This window comes from Nannospalax galili, unplaced genomic scaffold (genome assembly GCF_000622305.1).
Source record: "Nannospalax galili isolate Female #2095 unplaced genomic scaffold, S.galili_v1.0 scaffold1138, whole genome shotgun sequence".
In the NCBI taxonomy this organism is placed as follows: Eukaryota; Metazoa; Chordata; class Mammalia; order Rodentia; family Spalacidae; genus Nannospalax; species Nannospalax galili.
This window is the reverse complement of record NW_008342297.1, coordinates 858,801-886,073: the sequence shown is the minus strand read 5'-3', so window position 1 is coordinate 886,073 and position 27,273 is coordinate 858,801. Positions and strand designations below refer to the sequence as shown.

At 44.6% G+C, this 27,273-nt stretch overlaps 1 protein-coding gene across 11 annotated transcripts in view; it reads right to left on the bottom strand.

Annotated features, from left to right (window-relative positions):
- Positions 1-27,273, bottom strand: part of Armc9 (armadillo repeat containing 9) — a 169,081-nt gene that overhangs the window by 126,914 nt on the left and 14,894 nt on the right. For all 11 annotated transcript variants that reach the window (XM_029565936.1, XM_029565932.1, XM_017799377.2 and 8 more), the window contains 6 exons: positions 23,155-23,325; positions 21,349-21,504; positions 20,473-20,565; positions 18,836-18,860; positions 12,578-12,735; positions 10,145-10,243 (listed from right to left, as the gene is read on the bottom strand). In XM_029565936.1, the coding sequence (XP_029421796.1) occupies positions 10,145-10,243; positions 12,578-12,735; positions 18,836-18,860; positions 20,473-20,565; positions 21,349-21,504; positions 23,155-23,325 (702 nt within the window). The remainder of the gene's footprint in view (positions 1-10,144; positions 10,244-12,577; positions 12,736-18,835; positions 18,861-20,472; positions 20,566-21,348; positions 21,505-23,154; positions 23,326-27,273) is intronic.

Here is a 27,273-nt window from a genome sequence, read left to right as displayed (position 1 = left end):
GGGGGGGGGGGGGGGGGGGGGGAAGCACTTTCCCACTTCCTCACTGTTCTGGGTGCTGGGCATGTTCTTCTTTTCCTCTAGTAGTCCTCACCTGTGAATAACTTTGCCTCCAGAGAACATCTAGTAATGTCTGGGGACATTTTTGGTTGTCATAACTGGGGACACAGCTATTGGCATCTGCTGGCAGGAGGCCAGGGCTGTTAAACCTCTTGTTCACAACACAGAATAATCCAACCTCAAACAGCATGCTGAGGCTGACAGACTGCTCTATACAAGCACTTACATGGTTTTTCTGTTGTATTTTTGAGACAGAGTTTCATACATCCCAGGCTGGCCTTGAATTTGTTATGTAACTGACAATGAATTTGAATTTTCAGTTCTCTTGTCTTTACATCCTCAGTGTTGGGACTAAAGGCGTGCACCACCATCTGTTTTTATGTGGTGTTGGTGACTGAACCCAGGGCTTCATGCATGCTAAGCAAGTACTCTACCAACTGAGCTATATCCCTAGCATCAAGGCCTCACTGTCTTATTAATCATCTATTTGCTGTTAGTCTGGCACACAGCAAACAGCCTAATAATCTCTCTTGACATGAACTGTTCAAGACTTGCCCATTCCAACCATGAAGCACAGGCAGAGCCCACCTAGAAAGGCCAATGATGACAAATCAGTGGTGGGAATCCCTATGACGGCAGAGCAACAGTGTGGTTTCTTCTCCCCTGCCTGTCTATGCCAAGTTCTTCCCTCTGACAGTTATACCTGACTGCAGTGTAAGTGACAAGTTGAGGCTGACTGCCAAACTGCCATCTGGGATTGGCCTTCTCAAAGTCTGGGAGCCTCACAGCAGGCCATCACTTCTATTCTTCCCCTCACATAGCTGTTTTGAGACAAGGTCTCACATAGCCCAGGCTGGCTTCAAATTCACTATTTGGCTGAGAATGATCATGAACCTCTGATTGTCTCATTTCCTGAGTGCTAGAGATTGCAGATAAGCCACATCCCTGGTTTCCACAGTGCCAGGGTGAAACCTAGGGCTTCATTCACGCTAGGCAAAGATCACCAACTGAGTCACAGAAGTGTTATTAAGATACAAACACTAGCCCAGCGTGGTGACGCTTACCTGTCAGGAGGCAGAGGCAGAGGCAGAAGCAGGCAGATCTCTGTGAGTTCCAGGGTAGCCTCGTCTACATAGTGAATTCCAGGCCAGGTGGGACTACAGGGAGACTCTATCTCAAAAAGAACCCCCCCCTCAAAAAAAACAAAACAAAACCACACACACAAACACTGAGGAGGCTGCTCTGAGCTTCTGCCAACCAACTTTTGCAATGCCCTAGGTCTCTGGGGTCTCCACTGCAGATTCTCAAGCTACAACCACAGTTGCTGCTGCTGCACTGAGGATTCACTGCAGTGTGTGCAATGTGTGCAGAGCCTCAACAGCCTCCAGGTAACAGCCTCAGTGGAGAAAAATGGGGGATTGAAAAATTATCACAGCCAGAACAAATCCTTCTACTGAGCTTAACATGGATGTTTAAAAGTTTTCTTAAAAAATTTATGAGTGTTTTATACCACATGCCTACTGAGGTCAGAAGTGGGCACTGGATCCCCCCAGAACTGGAGTTACAGATGGTTGCAAGCAACTGAACCCAGCTCCTCTGCAAGAGCAGCCAGTGAGTGCTCTTAACTGCTGAGCCATTTCTCTAGCCCCACAATGGATTTTCAACAGCAAAGCAACAAGTCTCAGAAAAGATCCCCTTGTTAAGGAGGAGGCCTTTACTCAGTCTGGGTGGGTATTCTTTGATTTCTAGGATTTATGAAGAAAGATTTATTCAGGCCATCACAGCTTTGGAGAGGGGCAGAAGGATGCCAGTGCTCTCAACTACTGTGAATGATCAGGTGGTAGAGTCCTACCTGAGGAAGCCCTGTAGGAATGCTGGGAAGTCTTCTGAGGGCACACGTAGAAGACACAGTGGAGCAACCCATGTACCAATATGTCAACTATTCACTGAGCCCAGAGCTCTGGGATGTCGGAGAAAAAGCTGCACCTGTGCTTCTGCTAGTCCTCAGGCACAGGGGCCCCAAGCTCGGCCTTCCCAGCAGCTGCTGTCCCTGAGACACGTGTAGAGGAGGAATGGGCCATAGCAGGCCCAGGAGAGCTGTTGATGACAATGACAGCAGGATGAGGGCATACGGCATCAGGCTGTGAAGGCCAGCGTTAGTTTGTAGGTACATTTTAGAAAATGTTTTATTTACTTTATTTCTTGGTCTCCCTGTAGCCCCAGCTGGCCTGGAACTCACTATATAGACCAGATTGGCCTGGAACTCACAGAGATCCGCCTGCCTCTGCCTCCGGAGTGCTGGGACAAAATGTGTATGCAACCATACCCAGCTCATTTTAGAAAATGTAAGCCTAAGAGTGGCTGGAAAAAATAGGTATTGGTCCAGCCTGGGGCACAGAAAGCAAGGTGGCCTGACACCAGTTATGGCTGGCACCTAGAAGGTGGGAAGGAACTGCTAAACCCTGAAGGCCAGATCCATTTTCACCATGCTTTTGCAGTGCTGAAGTGCACACAAAAAAGGACTACAGGATCCCCTGACAAAACTTCAGAGGTTCAGATCACCAAGGTGTATGCATGAGGCCTCAGTCTGCTCCCTCAGGAGCAGCCCCAGTTGCTATGACCAACTGTGTAACAGGAAGAAGATGTGTACAGCAAGAACTGCTTCACCATAAAGCAAGGACAGTCATTGAGCAAGGGGGTAACATGCTTGTGGGACACCTGAATGCTTCCTGGAACACAAAGGTGTAAATACTAGAAAGGGGAGTGACCAGTAAGGCAAGGGGGCAGGAGGAACACAGCTCAAAGCCAAAAGCACTGGACACAGCCTAACCAAGACCGAGAAACTGAGACACGGGGGGTGAGGGGCAGCTCTGCCCCATCCCAACGACCAATACACATGGGTGGAGGGGACAGCTAAGCCCTGGACAATCTCCAAGTGCTCCCTGGAGTGTCATTCTCTGAAAGAGTTAACACAATGCAGCCTGAGCACACAAACTATGGTGGCCTGTCAGGACTGACAGGAGCCCGAAGTCTGTCTGAAGTTCAGGAAAGGTTGGAGTTAATAGCCAGTCATTGGTGTGTGAGGTATATACAGCAAGGGAAAGGAGCTCAAGCAGGCTACTCTTCCACCACACAGCACTGAACCTCGAAGTGGTAGTAGCCATGTGGGTCAAAGGCAAGTGGTCTGCCAAGATCTAGGAAAGTTACAAGGGGGGGTTGAGAGAGCTGTAGATGATAAGCTTCAAGCCAGAGCAAGGGCAACAACACAACAGGAAGGAGAGTCACATGTGGTAGTGCGCCTCAATCACTGTACAAGGCCATCCTGAGAAAGGGTGACCACTGCCACCATAACCTCAGCAGCACTTTACTCTAACAAAGACGGTGAGTGTAGATGCAGATGCCCCCTAAGGGTCACGGTTCTGTGCCTTTGGAGGATTTACAGCTATCCTGGGGAGGTATTTAATGCCTATCTCCAATGAGGCCTTACCTGGACTTGTACAAGAAAGGGAGAGTTTGTTCCCACTAGTACCATTCATCCAAATAAGGATGCATTTAAATGAGACTTCCCCTTCCCATGAACTTACAAGCCTACGAGAGCCACCAGTGAGCCTCAGGCTATGGTTTGATTTCACCTTGAGAGTTGGCCTAGGCTCTGTCTCATAAGTCACCCTCATTCACTTCTGTCATTGGGACAGACTCCCTTCACTCACAGCTCACCTGTCCTCCAGAGCTTCTACATTCACATGGGCCTAGAGGACAGGGGCAGAGAAGGTAAAGATGGGTCAAGCACTTTCACATGCCATGGCAGTACACAAAGAGGTAGCTGCATCACAGAAAGGGTTACTGAAACGCCGCCTCCCGGCTGGAGAGAATAGTGGCATGCGTCCTCAAATTAAAATGCTAAAGGTAAAGGAAATATAAATATGAAAATAAGGCAGAGGATACTTCAAAAACGTACTGTTAAGCTGGACACTGTGCTGCATGCCTCTAACTCCAGCACTGGGGAGGTGTGAGGCAGGAGGATTGTGAGCTTAAAATTAGCTTGAGCTACACAGAACAACAAAGCAACAAAAAAAATACTAAGAAACTATTGTTAAAAGTTACTACACATGCATATTTAAAGGTCTAGACAAAGACATATGTAGTAGAGGCAAGAAGTTAGTGATGGGAGCTGAGATGAGCCATGTAAGAAAGGGAAAGATTGTGTTCTGCCAGGCTGACTGTTAAACTGCTGGTTTCCAGCAAAGTTATTTTTATAGCCCAAGCCCTAGCTACCTTGGCTGAGCTGACTTGCAAGAGATCACAGCAGGATGCACAGGGATGACTTAGCACCCTCCAAATGCGTACTGTGGGACTTGTGCAACCTCAGCATTAGTTGTGCACTCCTCAATGGGAACACAGTCTAAGAAATACATTATTGCAAGTTTCTGTCATCATGAAAAGACTATAGAGGGTCCTCACACAATCTGAGGTGGCTATGAGAGCCAATTGTCACAAGGCAAAATCATCTCACAAAACCACCATAGTACTCAGGGTCTGCTGTTGGCTGAAATGCTAAAATGTCATTTATGCTACATGGTTGTACTTGTATAATCTTAGAAAATTGTTTTATTTCCTGTGCCCAGGGGAGAACTCTTGACTTCTTTTCACTAGGTTGCTGAAAACATAATCTGACTTTTCTCTATCCCAGGCTAGGAGTCTGATAAGCTTAGCAAAGATGAGGGAAGACAAACTTGGGGTTAGGGCAGCCAACGGCCAGGCACATAGACAAGCAGTTGTCAAAACATTACAGGATACCCTGGAGAATTCTCTACCTCAAAAACCAGGAATCCCACCATCACTAAGCCTTCTGGGAACAACTAGATCCACGTGCCAAGTCAGATAAGGCAGCTTTTTTGGCTACCTGGGTATGAGCCAGGCAAAGAGAGAACTTCTTCTCCTAGAGTTTCCATGAGGGCCCTCTGCCAGTCTGAGTGTTCTTGTTTCCAGGGAGAGGGAATGACTCACTGGGTTTGTGTGTTGCAGACCTGGTTGTGCACCTGCCCGTCCATTCCTGCCTACTACAGAGAGCCTATCAGAGAGCAAGTGCAGCTCTGCTCCTCACGCTGCCCCCATGTGCTGGCTGTGTGGTAGCAGCAGCAGTCCAGGCTTGGCAGAAGTGTCAAATGCTCTTGCTTCTGACCCCAAGGTTGGGAGTCAAAAGGTACGTTCCCACAAAAACTCCACACTCCAACAGCTTTGTCAGCACCAATGGCAACATGTTCTGACCCTGTCCAGTTCGTCTGTCTGTTTTGCAGTGGCTCAGAAGGGCTGTGTACAGATTTAAAACTGACACCAATGCAGTTAACTTCACAGACACCAGCAGGTTTCAGGTGGGGTTAGCCAATTAATTGCCTTCACAGAGTACAATTATGTGGAACATTCTGGCATGACAGGAAACTTGAAGAGTAGGGACTACTCTGCATGGGAGGCTGACCTGGACCTACTAATTTATTCTGAAATTGATGGCCACAATTTATCCTCTTAAAAAATAAAACAGGTATGCTGTTGTAATGAAATGCTTTCTCTAAGTATGTGGTTATTAAATAAATAACTGGAAAAAAAAACAAAAAAAAACAAAAGATAGTGCTTAAAATAGATATATTTAAACATAGCAATTTATGTGAAAATAAAAATATCTATAAATTCCAGGAACCTTCCAAATAAAATGAGTAATTTTTTTATTTAAAATAAAATAAAACAGGTAGAAGAGATAGAAAAATTAAAAAGGAGTGTCAGATGGCTCAGCAGTTAAGAGCACTTGTTTTTGAAGAGGACCCAGGTTTGGTTTCCAGCACCCACATGACAACTAACAACAGTCTATAACTCAGTACCAGGGAATCCAACATTCTCTTCTGACCTCCAAAGGCACTGTACATACATGCCGCACTTAACATTCATGCAGGTTAACACTCATACACATAAAATACAAGTAAATAAAATTTAAAAGCAAAACAAAACAAAATAAAATATAACAAGTAAGCATCCTTCTTCCAGTCCTAAGGCTTCTCTACCCAGTAGGTGGAATCCCACTTTATTGCACCCTAACTTCCTTCTTCACATCAGAACTCAGCAGTCCTGAGAACTATATCTCAAATCGACTTGAGGTGGGCTTGGTCAGCTGTAAGTGACTCTGAAGAAAGAAAATGGCTATAGTTAAGGCAAAGCTGGAGCCTTCTGATTTCTAAACTTGGACAGAAACTGCACCTTCATGCCAATGAACAGTCCAGGACAGGCAGGCCATTCTCCTGACAGACAGCACTAGTAACCTCTTGTGAGTTATGTCAGCCATGTTGCTGTTGTATGCATGTTGCATCCCTGCTGTTCTGAAGCTGTCTTTTAATGACATTAGTACTAAGTAAGCTGGCTACAGATGTACAGGAAAAACAGAATTACAAGGATGTCTGTATCTGTAAGGCAGGATAGGATTTGTCGCCCATGCTTGGGAAACTAAGTATGGGAAGAATAAGCATAGGAAGATGGGCAGGAGAGAACAGTCCTGTCACACACAGACCCTGCTGTGCCAGCTGTGGTAGATGGGCAGGAGAGAACAGTCCTGTCACACACAGACCCTGCTGTGCCAGCTGTGGTAGATAGACAGGAGAGGACAATTCTGTCACACATAGACCCTGCTGTGCCAGCTGTGGTAGATGGACCAGAGAGGACAGTTCTGTCACACATAGATCCTTCTGCACCAGCTGTGGTAGACAAGCAGGAGAGAGCAGTCCTGTCACAGACTCTACTGTGCCAACTGTGGTACAGCACTAGCTGTGGTTCAGGCACAGGCTTCCAGAAAGGCTAGCCTGCAGCCAGCATCTCCAGAGGCTCAGCAGCCTGAGAGGCGTTTTTGGCCCCAGTCTGTACCTGGCTTGTGTTTTACTTATCCTTAGTTTTCCTTCTCCCATAATCTCTTTACTTTTCATCTATTTCTTCATTTCTCATATTTGTTTTCTACATCTCCATATGCCACTTTAAATCTACTGGAGTATGAGGTAGCACCGGTGTAAAGTTTTTTTTTGAAAATACTAAAAGCAGGGGCTAGAGAGATGGCTCAGTGGTTAAGAGCACTTACTGTTCTTGCAGAGGACCTGAGCTCAGCTCCCAGTACCCAGGTCAGGTGGCTCACAACCCCTATAACTTCAACTCCAAAGGTTCTAAGGCCCTCTTTTGGCCTCCACAGACATCGACATGCACATAGCAGACACATACACAAATAAATAAATAAATAAATAAATAAATAAATAAATAAATAAATAAATAAAATCTTTGAAAAAAGAAAATTACTAAAAGCAACCTCTATGAAGAGTCTGATTTGAGTGTGTGAACTCTATTTCAAAGCCATGGTGCTGACCCACAGGGTGCCTGAGGATCATCAAGGGCCCTGTTCAGATCTGTGTACCTGGACTCACCCACCAGCCTCTGCATCAGGCAGCAGGTTGATGTAAGCACCACACTTTGAATGGTGTCTTTGGAGATACTGATGTTCTCCAGGGTTAAGGCGCCCTGCTTCTACCTTGCGTACCTTCAGATATGTGGCCTTGCAAGGGCATGCCATCATTTGGTGACATTCAACCCAGGACAAGCCTGAGCCTAATCACAAGGTAACATCAAACAGAAGGAGAAATGGTCTGTTTATTTAAAGAAGGGGAACTTTTACAGAGGGGCTGGAGAGATGGCCCAGTAGTTAAGAGCACTGGCTGCTATTCCAGAGGCCCTGGGTTCGATCCCAGCACCCACATGGCAGCTAATAACCATCTGTAACTCCAGTTCCAGGGAATCCAATGCCCTCTTCTGACCTCCTTGGGCACTGCATAACACAGGTGCACTTACACACAGGCAAAACATTTATACACACAAAAATTAAAAATAATAAAGTATTTTTTTTTAAAGCAGCTACAGAATCCTGACAATATACACCTGATTATAGCCTACCGAGGGGAGTGGCTATAAAAGGAAGTACAGGCTCAACGGCTATATGGAAATGAGCAGATTCAAGAGAGTGTGTGTGAGTATAATTACATTTACTAAAGTTGGTAATTATATGGTTATGTAAGAGAATACAAGTCTTTTTTTTAATTTAAAAAAAATTTTATTATTTTTATTTTATGTGTATGCGTGTATTGCCTGAATGTAGGTATGTGCACCCGTGTCGTGCAATGCCTGAGGAGCACAGAATAGACTGTCATATCCCCTGGAACTGGAGTTACGAACAGTTGTTAGCTGCCATGTGGGTGCCAGGATTCAAACCTGGGTCTTCTGCAAGAACAACCAGTGTTCTTAACTGCTGAGCTATCTCTCCAGCCCAGAGAATACAAATCTTTATTTTTCTTTTCTCCTTTTTTTTTTTTTTTTTTTAATGTTTATGAGTATTTTGCTTGCATGTATGTAAGTGTGCCATGTGCATGCAATGCCTACAGAGACAGTAAGAAAGTGTCAGATTCCCTGGAACTGGAGTTACAGATGGTTGCGAGTCACCATGTGGGTGCTGGGAGCCAAACCCAGGTCCTCTGAAAGAGCAGCCAGTGCTCTTAACCACTGAGTTATCTCTCTAGCTCCTCCTCCCCGTTTTTTTCCAGTTTTTGAGACAGGGTCTCACTTTGTAGCTCAGGCTGGCTTCAAATTCACCATGTAGCTCAAGCTGACCTCCAAATCGCTGTACTCCCCTTGCTTCAGCCCTTGAGTATTGGGGTCATAGGTGTGAGCCGCCAAGCTTGACACAAGAAATACATACTGGGGAGAGGGCTCAGAAGTTAAGAACACTGACTGCTCTTACAGAGGATCAGGGTTCGATTCCCAGCACCGACGTGGCACTAACAACCATCTGTAACTCCAGTTCCAGGAGATCCAACACCCTCTTCTGACCTCTGCAGGCATTACATGACACAGGTGCACTTACATACATGCAGGCATTACACTTATACACATAAAATAAAAATAACAAATAAAATGTAAAAAAAAAGAGTTCATAAAACTAAATGTGTGTTCATGTGGGGGGCGGTGGAGAGGGAGGGGGAGAGAATCAAGGTAGTAAACATGGCTAAAGGGGATACCAGTGTTCCTTGTGCTGCTTTTTTGACTTTCCTGTAAGTGTGCAACTATTCTGAACATAAAGTTAAGAAAAACACCACTAAAGTTTTGCCTTAAATCATTCAACCTCTAACCTACCCATACAACAATTCTTTCCTGTGTGTGTGCATGTGCATGAATGCTGGAATGTGTGAGAGTGCATGTGTGTTGCAGCTGTGTATGCACATGTGTGAGTTTACGTGTGGAGGTCAGAGGAGAACCGTAGGTGTTGCTCCTTAGGAACCATCTTCGTTTTTTTGACACAGGGTCTCTCACTGATCTGGAACTGGCCAAGAAAACAAGGCTGGCCAGCCAGTGAGCCCCAAGGATCTGCTGGTCTCCACCTCCTCAGCGTTGGGATTATGAGGGTGCAATATCACACCCAACTTTTTTTTTTTTTTTTTTTTTTGTCTTTTTGAGACAGGGTCTCCCTGTAGCCCCAGCTGGCCTGGAACTGTCTATGTAGACCAGGCTGGCCTTGAACTCAGAGAGATCCACCTGTTTCTGCCTCGAGTGTTGGGACTATTATTATTATTATTGAGACAGAATCTCACTATATAGCCCTGGCTGGGCTGGAACTAGCTATGAAGAACCAGGTTGGCCTCAAATTCACAGAGATCCACATGCCTCTGCCTCCCGAGTGCTGGGGCTAAAGATGTGCACTGTTATGCCCAGCCAGTTCTTTTAAAAGACAACGTAGGATTTCTGTTTGTTCTTACTGACTCCCAGCCTTCGATGCCCAAGAATGGCTGCCCTAACAGATGACAACGGCCCTCTCCTTACTTGCCCCAAAGGGCTGACCCTTAGCCACACCCTCCTCAGAAACAACTTTGTTTGCCTTCTGGGAGTGTCTAGATAGACAAAGCCAGTTGTACCAGAACTTCTAGAATGTGGTTTTCTCATGGGCTTTCATTTTCTATCATTAACTCAATTTAAATCTGGAAGAACAAACCCAGGCACCCTGTTGCCCTAAGCGCCTCACCGTCCCAGGTCTTGTGAAGTCCATGCTGTGCGCCAGGCTCTGCCTCATCTGGTTGCTGAAGAGGCGGACACACACGCTCTGCAGGTACTCAGGGGTGATCTGCAAGAAGGGTAAGGCCAAGTCCATCAGGTGAAAGACATGCAACTTGCCTGCAGGACCTAAGGCCCCTCAACATTTCCCGTAGGTGCAATGATGAAATGGCCAAGCTAGAAAGCTTTTCAGCTTCAGTCTCACAGCTCTGGGGACCAGACAGAAGGAAAAAAACAACTATAGGTATGAAGACCACATTTCAAAGGGTGTATCATTCCATTTGAAACATTTTGAGTGCCATGGAAAATAATCAAATTGTCAACCACTTCTGTAAATTCAAGGCATAAAAGTTAGCGGGTGGTTATGGTAAGTGGTAAGGCTGCCACCTTCAAATCTGAAGATCTGGGCTCTAGACTTTCACTCATAAAACCAACAGCTCTGTCTCTGGTATCCATGAGCTGTGAGATCAAAGATGCCCACCTGCCTGGGTCACCATGAGTGAATACGGTCACAGATATGCCTAGCATTAAGGAGATGTTGGCTGAATGAATGACAGATACCAATAAACTGCCAAGTGAAGACAACATCATGTTGACTTCCTGTCGCCAACAAGGCCCAAGGTGGCCTTGAACTCACAATCCTTCTCCTTCTCACTCCCCAAGTGCTGGATTACAGGTGTAAGCCACCTAAACCAGCTATAAAAGTTAATCACACCTGGCGCTGCCACCAAGCCCATGGGGACAAGGCACTTTGACACTCCCGAAGGGTAGACATTGTTCAAAATTTTAGGAAAGTAATTTGGTGTCATCTACCAAAATATTGATTCAGCCAATTTCATTTTTAGATATTGTCTTTATTACATTCAAAGATATGCAGATTATATATACAAGACTGTTCATTACAGCACTGTTACAGCAAACAAAAGAACTCTAAATATTCATCATCAGAGCTGACAATGGCTCATCCTTTTTTTTTTTTTTTTTTGTCTTTTTTGAGACAGGGTCTCCCTGTAGCCCCAGCTGGCCTGGAACTATGTAGACCAGGCTGGCCTCAAACTCACAGAGATCCACCTGCCTCTGCCTCCCAAGTGCTGAGATTAAAGGTGTACGCCACCACACCCGGTGCAGTGTATGGCTTGTTCTTATAATGGAATCATGTAGAACGTTTAAGAATGACATGGGTTGGGCATGGTAGCACAAGTCTTTATTCCCAGCACTTGGGAGGTAGGGGTCAGGCATATCTCTGTGAGTTCAAGGCCAGCCTGGTTTGCACAGTGAGTTCTAAGCCAGCCAGAGCTATACAGCGGGAACTTCTTTCAAAAACAAAAACTGCATCCTTTGAGTTCTCTCACTCATGTAGCCCGCCATCACTCTTAACAGCTATTTCTAATCTGTGCTTGGATTCTGAATAAAGTTTACTTACTACTTTGAAAAATACAAAAAGTAAAACACTAAAAGACATTCCCATTATAATAGGAAGTAAGACAGAGATGCCCAGGATAAGATTATTCAACAATGGTTCCTAGGTCTTAACCAACGTAATAAGAAAAAGACGGAAACAAAATAAAGTTATGATTACTAAGAAAAGCAAAAGAAATGTTATTATTTGAAGATAGTATGACTGTCCATCTTAGAATAAGGTAGAATTAACTTTTAAATAATAAGATGAAGGCCGGAGAGATGGCTCAGCAGTTTAGAGTACTGGCTGCTCTTGCCAAAGACCCTGGGTCCATTCCCATCACCCACATGGTGGCTAACAACCATCCATAGTTTCAGTTTTAGGGGATCTGATGCCCTCTTCTGGCCTCCACAGGCATTGCATGCACGTAGTACACTCACATACATGCAGGCAAAACAGTCATACACTTAAAAAAAGTTTTTTAGCTGGGTGTGGTGGCGCACACCTTTAATTCTAGCACTTGGGAGGCAGAGGCAGGCAGATCTCTGAGTTCGAGGCCAGCCTGGTCTACAGAGCGAGTTCCAGGCAGCTGGAGCTACAGGGAGACCCTGTCTCAAAAAGACCAAAAAAAAAAAAAAGTTTTTAAAAAATTGATGAGATGAGCTGGACGTGGTGGCAGAGGCAGGAGGATCTCTTGAGTTCAAGGCCAGTTGGTCTACACAGTGAGTTTGAGGCCAGCTAGAGCTACAGGGAGACCCCGTCTAGACAATTTCTCCATTGCTAGCATTTATAATAAGGTAGAAACAGACAGCAATGTAACAGATCATGTGTTCAAAACATAGGTAAAATGCTGTTAGAGTATGTCAAACATCAGCATGGTCTCTCCACACTGGCTTTTTGAAACATGAGACTCCATTGGTAAGTGAGGGGCAGGGAGCAGCAGCCCAGGCCCCAAGCACTGCCTTCTCTCAAAGAGAAATCTACACAACAGGGGATGTTCCTTACCATCTTGCCACTGACCGTGGCCTCTAGGGAATCCACCAGCTCTGCTGTGACTCCAATGAGGTTGTGGTAGTCTGCCTGGATCTTATTGTACCGCTTCAGGTATGTCATGGAGCGGCGTTCAGCCTCCATGAGCTGCTGGTGGAGCTGCTGCAACATTTCTAGGAAGACAGTTCACATGAAAGCCAAAGCTAAGAACAGTGGCAAATCGTGCAACCAACTGAATTCTTCTCCAAGCACTTCCATATCCACTGCCAGAATACTCTACCATGACAACCAAGTCAACACTGTTCAACACCTTACTTCTGGTTCATGCCACATGGGTCTACAAAGCGTTTTGCAATCACCAATTTAAATTTTCCTGTTTCTGGAAATCCAAATGAATCATTACTGGCTTTCCTAACAGACAGGACCCCATAAAATTTCTTCTAGTTCTTTTCTCTGTAGTTCTTTAGTTCTTTTCTTTGTCTACGATACAAAATAATGTCTGCTTCTATATTCAGCTCATTAAATGGTTGAGGCAAACCTCCGTCTTTTTGGTTTTGTGTTATGAAGTTGCAGGTCTTCATCGTACATTAAAAAAATTATTACAGTTATTTGTCTTGTGTGCATGTGCATGTGTATTTGAGCATGTGTGAATAGCATGTGGAGGTCAGATGCCACTTATGAGAGTTACTTCTCTCCTTCCATCATGTGGGTTCCAGAGATTGAACTTGGACTGTCAGGCTTAGCAGCAAGCGCTTTTACCTGCTAAGCCATCATACCAGTCCTACAGCCAAGTTCTTAATTTTAAATAAAAGCTGGGGCTGCTTGACAGATATTAGAAAAAATAAGCATCCAGGATGTGATAAAATTCCAGTGTTTGGAGCTGGGAATGTGGCTCAGTTGGTACAGTGCTTGCCTAGCATGCATGAAGCGCTGAGTTTGATCGCCAGCACTACAGGAAACTAGGCATGTGGCCAGGCCTGTAAATCTCAGCACAGGGAGGTGGAGGCAGAAGGATGAGAAGTTTAAGTTCATCTTGGCTATACGTGGAGTTCAGTCCTACGTGAGATCCTGTCACAAACAAGCAAAACTACAGACGAATATAAAAGGACCCCAAGTTCTCATTCTGTCTGATTGATAAAGGGGAAAGCAAATAGCCTGGAAGTTCTGGGGCTCACTGCTTTGGAACCACATACACCCCACCCCCTTCCCAGGGCAGCTTTGGCGAGAATGAGGCCAAACAGTCACAGGCAGAGGAGGCAAATCCTAAGCAGCACCAGCATACCCTAAAGTACTATGCCAGGCAGATCTACCACTGAGAAAGAATACTCAGGGAATCAAATTAAAAGGAGGAAAGGGTGCCAGGGAGATGGCTCAGCAGGTAAAGAGGCTTGCTACCAAGCTTCTGAGTTTGATTCCCCAGGACCCACAGGGTAGAAGAACCAACTTCTGCACATTGTCCTTTGACTGCCATGTGTGCTGTGGCACTCATGCACATACAAAATAAATAAACGTTTAAAGAAATTATTTAAATAAGGGAAGGTTTGCTTTGCCTCCCAGTTTCTGGAGATCCAGTCTACCAATGGCCCATTGCTTTTTTTTTTTTTTTTTTTTTTTTTGTTTTTTTGCCAGGGGTCCTTTTTGAGACAGGGTCTCCCTGTAGCCCCAGCTGTCCTGGAACTATGTACATCAGGCTGGCCTCCAACTCACGAAGATCTGCCTGCCGCTGTCTCCCAAGTGCTGGGATTAAAGATGTGTGCCACCACACCTGGTGGCCCACTGCTCTTAAGCCTGTGGCAACACAGTAATCCATCATGGCATGAAAGACTGGCAAACAAAGCAAGGAAGGCACACCCCAGTAACCTGACTCCTCACCTCCCAAAGTTCCATGTCTCTCAGAAGTGGTACAGGCTGGTAATCAAGCCACCTAGGTTCCATTCAGGTAAAAGGAGATAACACTGCTCCAACCCAGGTTAGCTCATTACTGCACTGATCCAGGCCCTGAACAATACTTTACACTTCATATTAGACTAGATCTCACTTCAGGATAGGAGAGAGAAACAATCATCTCTTGGCCTTTTGGATAAGAACAGGTGAAGAGATTCAAACATTTTAAAGACCTGAAGAATTCCTTTCTCTACCACTTTCTTGCTAGATAATTAGACAAAATATTGACTCCTCTGAATCTTGTTACTAACCTATAAAATGGAGATAGTGATAATTAACTTGAATTGTGAGAACATCAAGAAATCCAACAACTTGGGCTGGAGAGATGGCTCAGAGGTTAAGAGCACTGGCTGCTCTTGCAAAGAATCTGGGTTCAGTTCCCAGCATTCACATGGTGGCTGGCAACCATCTGCTTCAGGTCCAGGTGATCCAAGCCCTCTTATGGTTTCCTTGGGTACTGCATGCATGGGTGCACTTACATACAGGCAAAACACTTAAACAAAATAAAAATAAAACAGGAAATCTGACAAGAGCCAGCAGTATGGCTGAGAGAACAAAGATGCTACTGAGCCTGATAACCTGAGGTTGATCCCAGGACCACAAGGTAGAAGAGAACGGACTCCTGCAAGTTGTTCTCTGACCTCCACACATACACTGTGTCATGTGTTCCCACACACATACATACAAAAATGTAGTAACAAAAATTTGATGGGGCTAGAGAGATGGCTCAGCGGTTAAGAGCACTGGCTGCTCTTGAAGAGGACCCAGGTTCAAATCCCAGTGCACACAGCAGCTAACAACTGTCTGTAACTTCAGTTCCAGGGGATCCAACCTCGTCTGCCCTCCATGGGCACTGCTTGACACAGGTATACTTGCATGCATGCAGACAATACACTCATATTTAAAGAAAAGAAATTTGACAACAATGCTGGCAAGGATGCAGAGAAACAGAAGCTCCTATTCACTGCTGGTGGGTGATAGCCACTATGGAAAGCAGCAGGGAGGTTCCTTGAAAATTAAAAATAGAACATATGACCTAGCTATACCACTCCTGGGCATATACCCAAAGGACTCTAACAGAGACACTTTGTGCACCGATGTTTATTGCTGCTCTACTCACAATGGCAAGGGATGGAACCAGCCAGATACCCATCAACAGATGAGTGGATGATGAAAATGTGACCCATATACACAGTGGCAGCAACAAAACTACAGGATGAAGGTCATTCCCAGGAACTGCAAGGCCAGACGCAAATGCTTGGCCCTGTTTGAGTGTCAGCTGTGCTAGATATGAGAAAATTAGCATAGGCCCTACCAAGCCAACGACTGGGCCTGACTATATGAAGGTCAGGCCAGCAGCAACACAGAGAGCTGAGAATTCACAGCCATACCTTCGTGGTGGGCAGAGAAATCTCAGGTGCTCCAAGGCTGTGTTCTGCCACACAGTAGCCTAGTGACTCTCACACATTCCAGGCGGACCCTGTGAGGAAACAGCTGTACTCCGGCTCCTCCATGACAATTCAGCAAGAACCACTCTGAGTACTGAGTGGGACAGCACAGCTGGCAGAACTAGTACACATCTGGGGTGGGATATGCAATGGAAACTGGTACTAAGACACGGGGCCACAGACTACTATTACACCTGGTAATGTGGAGGAGTCTGGAAGGTTTTGGAGAAAGAGGTTCAAGAAATCCTAAGATGCTGTAAAGCAAAGTTGAGTTTCTGAGTTTAACAGGTAGATCAGGGAGGGCTTCAATGCCAAGAGAAAGGTGGATAATAAACTACATTGTGGTTTCAGGTGGAGAATTCTACTGGGGAAAGCCTATCCTTGTTGCATTGTGACAAAGAATATTGAAACATTTTGTCCATGCCCCTGGAACTGTCAGATCTCCAGCCTTAAAGATGATGAGCTAATCACTTGACAGATGTAGTTCAAGAGAGTAGGGCACTGGGGCTATGGTACAGGTAATACTACTTTTAGCCAAATTTACATTGAGAATCAAGAGCAAAAAGCCTAGACAAAAAAGGGGTAGTTGTCAGGAATGGCCAAGAAGTACATGGCTGGTAAAGAAAGGCACTCTGGTAAAAAGCTTAATTGCATCTCAGCCCTTTGTCTAAGATCAGTATAAAGGAAGCCAAGTGCTTTGCATTAATATACTAGGAAAGATGTCTGGAGGACCACTCAGAAACCTGCAAGGTCACCCACAAATCACAGACTTACATATATGAAGTATAAATTTGTTTCAAAGACTTTCCAGGGTAGAATCTTTTCAGAAAAGAAGCCTGGTGGGCTAGAGAGATGACTCAGTGGTTAAGAGCACTTGATTCCCAGCACCCATATGGCAGCTAACAACTGTCTGTAACTCCAGTTCCAGGGGATCCAACACCCTCCTCTGAGGGCATTGTATGACATGCAGGCAATACATGTAGGCAATACACTCATACACATAAAATAAAAATCATATTTTTTTTAAAGAAAGAAAAGAGTCCTGGGAGCCCAGCCTGTGCTACACATCAGAAGACCCCATCTCAAAAATAAAAAAGTCCAAGGAGGCCCTCCCCACTCAGAATGGCCTTGGGATGCCTGTGTTCAGTGAGCAAGGCACTCCAGGTCACTGAAGCTGAAGTTCTAGTGGGTCTGGATATATCCTCCACTGGCAGCACACTCTGGTGTCACTCACATGACACTGGTTTTCCAGGCACGCAGAATCTAAGTTATAGACTCACAGTGGCTTCCACCAAGATTTCAAAAGAGAGCCTGTAGGGCTGGAGTCCCTGCAAACAACCCCCAGCGAGGTGATACACTGTGAATTCTCTGAAACAAAGCATAGAAAAGCAAAGGTAGGATGTTTTGAAATCCTCTGGCATTGCTCTTCTTTGAATAGGGTTTTGTTGCTATTTCATGGACCAAAAATTTCATGTAGCAAACTCTATCTGCTGGAACTGAGGATCATGCCATCAGTACCCATGTATGAAGCTCATTGTACACACTTCCAACACAGCAATTCTGTCATTTTCAAAGTGTAATATCAAAGACAGAGCTGAAGCAAAGCACAGTGAATGAGGACACCAACTTCATATAACTAGTGGCTCTCACCTTCCTGAAAGATGACCAGCTCTGGTAAAAGTTACTGACCAAGGAGAAAACATCATTTAACGCTAAAAATCAAGACTGGAATTAACTTGAATGTTAAAAAAAAAAAAGGGGGGGGGCTAGGGAGATAGCTCACACTGACTGCTCTTGCAAAGGATACAGGTCTGAGTCTCAGCACCCAAATGATAGTTAACCATCCATAACTGCAGTTCCAGGGGATCCTAACACCCTCTTCTGACCTCCTCGGGCATTGCACAACATAGGTGCATTTACACACATGCAGGCAATACACTCATGCACATAAAATTTTTTAAAATTTAAAAATGGAAATGGGGCTGGAAAGATGGCTCAGAGGTTAAGAGTTAAGAGCACTGGCTGCTCTTGCAGAGGACCCAGGTTTGATTCAGTACCCCATATGGCAGCTAACTGTCTTTACTTTAGTTCCTCTGGCTTCCATGGGCAACACACAACATGGGTACACTTACATACATGCAGGCAAAATATTCATGCACATACATAAAAATTTAAAAAAAATTTTTTTAAAGAAAATGCTTGCTGGGTGTGGTGGCTCATGCCTTTAGTCCCAGCACTTGGGAGGCAGAGGCAGGTGGATCTTTGTTAGTTTAAGGCCAGCCTGGTCTACGCAGTGAGTTCAGGTCAGCTGGGGCTACAGGGAGACCCAGTCTCAAAAAGATTTTAAAAAAAAGGAAAATGCTTTATATAAAAGTACTTTGCAGCCGGGCATGGTGGCACATGTCTTTAATTCCAGTGCTTGGGAGGCAGAGGTAGGCGGATTCAAGGCCAGCCTAGTCTACATAGGGAGTTCCAAGTCAGCTTGGGCTACAGGGAGACCTTGTTTCAAAAAAAAAAAAAAAGGTACTTTGCTTGATCAGTTCAAAGTAAAGGCTGAGACAGTAAAACAATCCCACACTGGCCTGTGTGTCCTAGCTGAGCTGCTGAGGTTTCCTCCCTCCTGGCTGTGACTTGGTTCTTCCATACTTCCCCAGGACTTAGCTATCTAATGTGCCTGTCAAGCTGACATACTAGCCATCCTGAAAAGTAGGCCTCAAGGAACTAACTGCACATGACACAATTACAAGGTACTCTGTAAATATTTAGACTTTTAAAGCCTTCATTTGCCAAGTCCACAAATTCTCTCCTCTGTTTCTTCTCACAGCTTAGAAGTTGAACTGGCAAAGCTGTTCTCATGAAAGCTGTAACCCAGTTGATTTACCTTTGTTATTTTGTCCATTCTCCTTCTGGGATGAGAAAGAAGTTCAGGAAAACAGGTCCATCAGGCACAGCACTCAAGGTATCTGATGTTGTGTGGCATCTAAGAAAGAACCTCAGCTCGATGAAGAGACTGTTCAGGACAGTGGGTTCCATAGTCAGTGTAAAGAGCCACTCCTAAGCCCTTCTCTCCATCTCAGTGGCTCCGTGGGAACCCTGACCTACACTATTCCCACAGCCTCCACACTGACCTGCTTGCCCCTTCCAAAGGTTTTCCTGCTGCTGGCAAAGCCTTCTAAACAAGCCGACCTGAACCATCCCAACACTGTCACTGCAGCTCTAACACTTCATCCTGAGGAAACAGACCAGGAGAGAAGGCAAAGGTTGCATCTGGAGCCAGGCTGCCAGGGTTCATCTCAGCTCCTATGCATCTGTCTGCATGATTGAAGGCATATATTTTCCTCGTTTTATCTTAAATATTCCTTTTCTACTAACAACCTTATTTACATATGCTACAAACAGCCTATTCAAAGTACACATTTCAGTGGCTTTCAGTATATTAAGAGCTATGCAACCATCACTACAAGCAACTTTTCTTTTTCCCCCTTTTGTTCAGTGCTGGGATTCGAACCCTCGAGCTCACAGAGATCTGCTGGGCTATTCATCTCAAGTGCTGGGATTGAGGCCATGTCACCATGCCCAGCTTTAGTCTTTGATTTCTTTTCCCAACTTTTCCAGCCTTAAACTTCATTGTATATATAGTTTTATGTAACCTGATTCAAGTTATTTCTGGAAAAATGTGTTAAAAATTGCCTCTCTGGAATAATAAACATATTCTTTAAAAAAAAAAAAAGCCAGGCATGTTGGTGCACACCTTTAATCCCAGCACTCAGGAGGCAGAGGCAGGCAGATCTCTGTGAGTTCAAGGCCAGCCTGATCTACATAGTGATAGTGAGTTCTAGGCCAGGTAGCTGGGGCTACAGGGAAAAAAAAAAAAAAAAAAAAAAAAAAAAAAAAAAAAAAAGAGAAGATGTGTCTTTACAGACTGAAAACCTTTGGGAAATGGGTCTTGAATGGGTGGGGCAACAGAGCATTCTGTCTTTCTTGGAATGGTTCAAGGCTGTTCAGGCTCTGACCCTGTCCCTCTGAACTCTCAAAGTACCTCCACTGGAATTATAGTGATGACTGCACAGCTGTATCTAGTTGCTAAAAATCAATGAATTATACACTTACAATGGATAAACTTTATGGTATGTAAATTATACAATAAAGCTGCTAAACAGAAGTCTGGATTTGAATGACAAGTTGAATTGATATACTATGGCCTCCAGGCCTCCCATGCAGTTGACTAACCTTTTGCAAAGGGACAGTTCTTCCAAGGAGTTCTTTTCTAACAAGATACATTTTCTTTTTCTCTACCAAGACAACTTCTATGCCAGTGACATCAAAATAACACCATGGCGGTATCTCAGAGAGCCAATGACACAAAGTCAACCCTTTCCAGGTTGGCATGGCCTCCCATAAATGCATCATTCACCTCGCAAATATGAAAGCAGTATATTTAACTGCTAGCCCCTGTCCAGGTACTGCAGCCAGTGTGCTGCTGTCCCACCAGGGTCCCTATTTGCTTCCAAAGGATACATAGATGGTTAAAAGCCTTGGTGTGTTACTGGCTTTAAAAAGTAAAGCTAAAAACTTTTCTAGCTTCAACTTTAACTCTGGAGTCCAGGAACCCTGAAGAAGGAAAAAAAGAAAGACATCAGCTCACTCAATGTCCTTCAAAGTTGTGGATGTAGATGTTGGGCCAAACAACCAAATGTCAGACATTCTACCAGGGTTGGGAGAACATGGAAAACGGGCTGCAGGATATATGACTGATTCATTTAGAGAGGATTCAAGTACTCACAGTAGGGAAAAATAACTTACATGTGATTTTAATACTTCATGTGATTTAAACACAAGCAAGACAAGTAACCTTATTTGGCTGAATATCAAAAATAATTCCATACAGTCCAAGCATGCATGACACTGCGCAGACAACACAAACAATGATTTCTAGGTAACTGAATGATTCCCAAAGAAAGGGAGTCATTTCTGTAGACCTCGGCTAGATAAGAAGGGAGAAGTGGTTCTCTAATGTAAGCTTGCATATCATGGTAAACACTATGACACAGCTGTGAGCTGCCATATGGGTGTTGGGAGCTGAACCCAGGTCCTCTGCAAGAGCAGCCAGTGCTCTTAACTGCTGAGTCATCTCTCCAGTACCCAATTTTAAGGTTTTTATTTTTGTTTGCCTTTTTGAGTCAGGGTCTCCCTGTAGCCCCAATTGGCCTGGAACTTGCTATGTAGACCAGGTTGGTCTTAAACTCAAAGATCCACCTGCCTCTGCCTTCACAGTGCTGGGATTCAAGGCATGCACCACCATGCCTGGCCAATTTTAAGTTTTTTAGGACATCAACCACCAGCATAAACAATGCTGAGCAAGCTCTGATACAATTTCCAAAGGCAGCTGCTTACCTGAAAGAGTTCTTTAAATGAGGGGTGTACCATAGGGTTGGGCACAAAAGGAAGGGCGTAGAAAGGAAGAAACTCTGTTGTCTGGCTCAGTGCTGCCCCTTTTGTCTCCAGGTAGGTTTTGAAATAAGAAATTCTTTCATCTAGCTCCTGTTTGTCCTAAAAGAAGGAGGATACTTGTTTGGGGTCTCTGGCTCAGTACTCTGTCCTCCTGCTCACCCCATCCACTCTGCAAGGCTCCCTAGGTTCATCATGTCACTCGTGCTGCCTATCAGGCCTGGCAGACAGACTGGCTCCAGTGTCTAACCTCACCTCAACAGGAATGCTGGAGGATTATATGCACAAGTTCTCCATGCACTCATCCATCACTAGCACCATTTTCTCACGTCCTTAAAATTCTTCATGACCAATTCTAACCCTGCCTACCATAAGCCATCTTACTAATTCTACCATTATGAGATGCGCTCATTCCACATGGCAGACACACAAACATTTGTCTGCATTCCCATGATACCCCCTGGAGAGGCTTCTAAAGGGGAATAAGTATGTCCTTACAATTTCCTGAAATATGAGTGTCCTTCCTGTTCTCCTTCCCTTTATGAAGTTCAGGACTGACCTTGTCCATATCACTGTCCCATGCACAACCCAGGTCAAGGGAGTTCCCATCTCAGGGCTCTTGGCCATGTGGCCTCAACAAGGACACTGAGGCTTCAGAACTGGTGCTTTTCATCCCCACTATGTGAGCTGCACCTATGACAGCCCTCAAGCTCTGGACACAGTTGTTCCTCCCTGAGCACACACTTTATTCAGCCTATGCATAAGTCCCTCTTCTGAGCACTGGACTTAAAAATAGATTACACTGGCAATGATTATCTTACATCAAAACAGAAAAAAATTTGAAACAGAATCAAGGCAGAACAAAACAAAAAATGAATCATCCACACCTTCCCCACATGGGCCATACTAGAGAACAGCCTTCTAAGAACAGCCTCTGCAAGGTGCTAGGATGCTGCTTCCTCAGCACTGTTCACACATCTGGGGTCCCTGGCATTCTAATGAGTTCACACAGGACCTCAGGGCAGTACTGATGTGAATGATTAAATGTCACCTTGCCTGCTCCCTCTCTCCTTGCCAGTTTCCTCTGTACTCAAGGCTCCAGTGCTCTCCCCCTCCAGATCTCCTCAGCTCCAGCCCACCTGGGAAAAGACTGTAGAAGCTGAATTCAACCCAAGGACTTTCTAAAATAGACATACTACTTCTCCACTACTTATACTGAAATCTATGTTCTAAACATGTGAGCTAATACTACCATCTTTCATTTTTTTTTAGTGAATGTATGTGTATGTGTGTTTGCTTACATGTATGTGTGTGCATCATGTGTGTTTGATGCTTGTGGAGGCCAGAAGAGGGCATCAAATCCCCTGGAACTGGAGTTACAGACAGTTGTGAGCCATCTGACATAGGTGCTGAAATTTGAACTCAGGTCCTCTGTAAGAGCTCCTAACTGCTGAGCCATCACTCCAGCCCCTGTTATGTCTTCTCTTAGATACTTATCTAGACCAAGTTGCCAAATAAAAATTTACTTTGATGAGCTTTAAAGAACCTGAGGTATTTAGGAAAACAACATAGCTTTTATTACAGAAATTACTAAGTCTCCATATAAATTAGAAAATCAACTGCTGAGAGTGAGGCCAAAAATCATTTATAAGGACATAAGGTGTATGATGAAATGGTCTTAGATCTAAAGCAATGCTGCCTTGAAATACTCAATGGCTAACAAGGAATGACCCAAACTCTAGGTCAGCCTACCGGCTTCCCTACAGAATACTTCAGCAGATAGATGGCGAAGTGGATGTGAAGGTAGAATTCCAGCTTCTGGGCCAGGGAGTCACCATCTCGAATGGAGCTGGGAATGTGCTCCTCCCATAAATCAAAGAACACCTTCTGGTCTCCACTGTCAAATGCAGCCACGAGATCCTTCTGTGGAGAAGACATGATACTCCTAGTCAAGTAAGTTGTTCATTCTTCCAACATCCCAAATTCTTACCACCCACCCAGTGCCAGATACCCACACTCCTTTGCTGGTACACTGGCAGGGAGGTAGAAACCAGAGATCCTAAGGGTCTCAGCTCTGTAGGCTGTGATCCCTGTGACTTGTGACTACTACCTGTCACGCCATCTCCAATAAAGCCCGTGTGAGATCCTCCGTGGGTTGAGGCCGAAACTTCAAGGAAGGTTGCCTCTTGGAGTTGGCTGTGCTAAAAAACATGCAGTGTACTTGGCATGCTTTTACTTGCTATTATCTTTCTTTCTGTCACTGTATCATGGGCTTTCAGGGGACCCGGAAAGCACCTGGTGTCCTTGACACCACTGTCACTGCCTTTATTAAAATCTTTTAATTATCCTAGTATGCAGAAAGAGTTCTCAGGAACTCAATCACCTGAGACAACTTTGCCTCCAGATGCATCACTATTAATGAAAGCCATTTTAGATACAGCAAGAAGTAGTTAAGCAAAATTAATGCTAAAAAGTCCAGGAAATAACGGATTTCTAAAAGAGAGACATAGATGGGTAAATATAAATTAAAAAAAGGGTTTCTTGGTATTCATTACAGTTCATGAATAAACTGGCAAGATCAAGACCACCTTGGTGTCTTTTGACAAAAAATCAACAAGAGAGCATTAAAAGACAACTACAGACTGTATTTAAAAGTTAAAAAAAAATAAGAGGAAAGAATGGTTTCATAGGTCCCTAACATAAAATAATTTTTTAGGATCTAAGGGGTTAAGGAATGACTTAGAAGCCTGATGGCCCACTACAAATAAGCAAGAAATGTTATCAAACAGTTAAAAATGTAGTATCAGGCACAGTTGATATTGAAAGTACTTGGTGGTAAGTACTTGGTAATTGACCTGAAATTTCATCCTGACATGAAATCACAAAACTAAGCAGAGTTCTGAGTGTGTAATAAAAGCAGGTAGTAGAAATCACAGTATCATAAAGCAAGAATTTGCTGACTGGTACCAGGTTGATAAGATAAAGAAATGTGTTTTGGCTATACATGATGGTTGGCAAAATTGTTTCACTTTTACTGAAAATCTTAGGAAGTGACTAATTACAGAACAGTCATGCTGATGATGAACTTTTGCAATCTTTGCTGTATATATTTCAAACCTTGCAGCTGCAAAAATACACTCAGACCTTCACCAAGCTCTTGTGTGTCTGTCTGTCACTCGCCAAATCCTTTTCCACTCTCTCGAGGACCCTGTTCCCGTTGGACTGAACTGCTCCGGTCTGGGCTGGTCCATCGCAACTACCAGTTTTCTAGCCTTTGCAATACCAAGCCTGACTCTCTGAGTACATGAAACACTAAGATCTTCAATCAGGGGGCTGGAGAGATGGCTCAGCAGTTAAGAACACTGACTGATCTTACAGAGGACCCAGGTTCGAATCCCAGCAACCACAGGGTAGCTAACAACTGTCTGTAACTCCAGTTCCAGGGATCCGATGGCCTCTTCTGTCCTCCAAGGGCATTGCACACAGTGCACTTACCTACATGTAGGCAATACACACATACACACAAAATAAAAATAATAAAAAAACAAAAACAAAAGCAAACAGAATCAGGCAGAGGAGTCTTGAAACCAGAGGACTCACAGGCACATGAATATACTGAAGCCCCTCTGTGTATATTACAAAAACTTCAGGATGGAGAATAGCTGTTTGAGAATGCTACCTTTCTCTGGGAGGTACTGACATATGTTCAGTGTAAACCAAAAACTTTTTAAAGTGAGTCCAATAATGAATTTCTATGTTCTCCAAAACCAGCTTTGGAAAAAGTGAGGCAGCCTGTTAGCAACTGCAGGTAAGGGCTGCCAGAACAAACAGGCAGGGCACAGCCCCATTAGGACACTGGGGAAACCTGGCCAGAGGCTCCACACACTCTTGTAAACAGACACAAAGGTTAAAGTGGCTCTACCCAGGGACAGTGCTGCTGGGCAAGCCTTGGCCCCATGCTCCCCTCTCCTGAGCTCTCCTGCAAACCTTACAAACCGCCCTGGGGAAACCCAGAGTCAGACAATTTTTTAAAAACAAGTCTTGGCAGAGTCTCCATGTAAAATGGCCCATCTACAGTTTATTCTAAATTCTGTATTTGTAGATCTAAAACCACAAATCTTTGCTATGTCATATCACCACATCTGAACCTGGAAATGGTCCTTTCATTTAAAATAACTTCTACACATAAAAGGCCCCATTGTTAATATGAGATCACAAACTATTAACAAACCTCTGTAAACCATTATCACAGCCAGAATCACCAAGATGAGAAAGTGCACACACCACCAACAGTGCTGGGCTGGAACCAGGCTGGGAACAGCAGCTGAAGGCCACTGATAGCTGCTAGATGTTACTTAACCACTTTGCCAGGCACTTTTGTGGTTCCGGGGTTGGGGTTTTTTGAAATAGGATCTCATGTAGCCCAGGCTGGAATCCCTCATCTTGATTTCCTGATCCTCCTGCCTCAGTCTCCTGAGTGCTGGGAATACAGGCATGCATCAAAATCAGCACACTCTGCTTTTGATCCAAGGACTTCTGTTTGGGAAATCTATCAGTGCAGCACTGTGACATACTGTAATGTTCTACAGCATCAGAATATACATGATTAACACTGGGCGTGGTAGCACATGCCTTTAATCCCAGCACTTGGGAGGCAGAGGCAAGAGGATCTATCCTGTGAGATTAAGACTGGCCTGGTCTACATAGCAAGTTCCAGGCCAGTCAGGGCTGCATAATGAGGCTCTGTTTCAAAAGAAAAAAAAAATGCTGTATTACTACACTTTCATGAGTTATGTAAACTAGCCAGATTCATAGACAGAAAGTAAGAACAGTAGTTGGCAGTAGGGAGAAGGAAAAGAACGGGGCTGTTTAACAGATGCAGAATTTCAGAAATGCAAGATGAGTATGTTCTGGAGCTCTGATTCACAACAATGTAATCGCAACTGTGTGTGTGTGTGTGTGTGTGTGTGTGTAAATGTCATGGAGGTGTGTGGGTGAGTGTGCATGCATGTGCAAGATGTGCAAGTGGTAGCCAGAGGTTGATATCAGGTGTCTCTCCACCCGTTTTGATTCTAGGCTTGCTAGCCAATGAGCTCCAGTGACCCACCTATCTCTGCTCGTCCCAACACTGGGGTTACAGGCACACTACTGTGTCAAGGGTTTACATGGGTGCTGGGGATCTGAACAAGTCTCCATGCTTTCGTGGAAAATACCAACTGAGTCATCTTCTCAGCCCCCATATAAATATCTTTTTTTTTTTCATATATACTCTTTTTGAGACAGGGTCTCCTTGTAGCCCCAGTTGTCCTGGAACTCACTATGTAGACCAGGCTGGCCTCGAACTCACAAAGATCAGCCTGCCTCTGCCTCCCAAGTGCTGGGATTAAAGGCGTGTGCCACCACATACAGCCTTAAATATCTTTTTTTTTTAAAAAAATATTCTATTTATTATTTTTATTTCATGAGTATGAGTATTGCCTACATGTATGTAAGTGCACCCAAGTTGTGCAATGCTCAAGGAGGTCAGAAGAGGGTAATGGATTCCACTAGAACTGGAGTTATGGATGGTTGTTAGCTGCCATGTGGGTGCTGGGAATCGAACCCAGGTCCTCTACAAGAGAAGCCAGTGTTCTTAACCACTGAGTCATCTCTCCAGTCTCCAAATCCTCTTTTTTTTTTTTCGGTTTTTTGGAGCCGGGTTCCCCCTTGACCCCCGGTTCCCCGGAAACTCACTGGGTGGAGCGGGTTGGTGTGAACCCCACAGAGTCCCCCCTGCCTCTCCCTCCCAAGTGCTGGGATTAAAGGCGTGCGCCACCCCGCCCAGCCCCAAATCCTTTTGTAAAAGAGCACTGAGTGCTCTTTTTAAAAAAC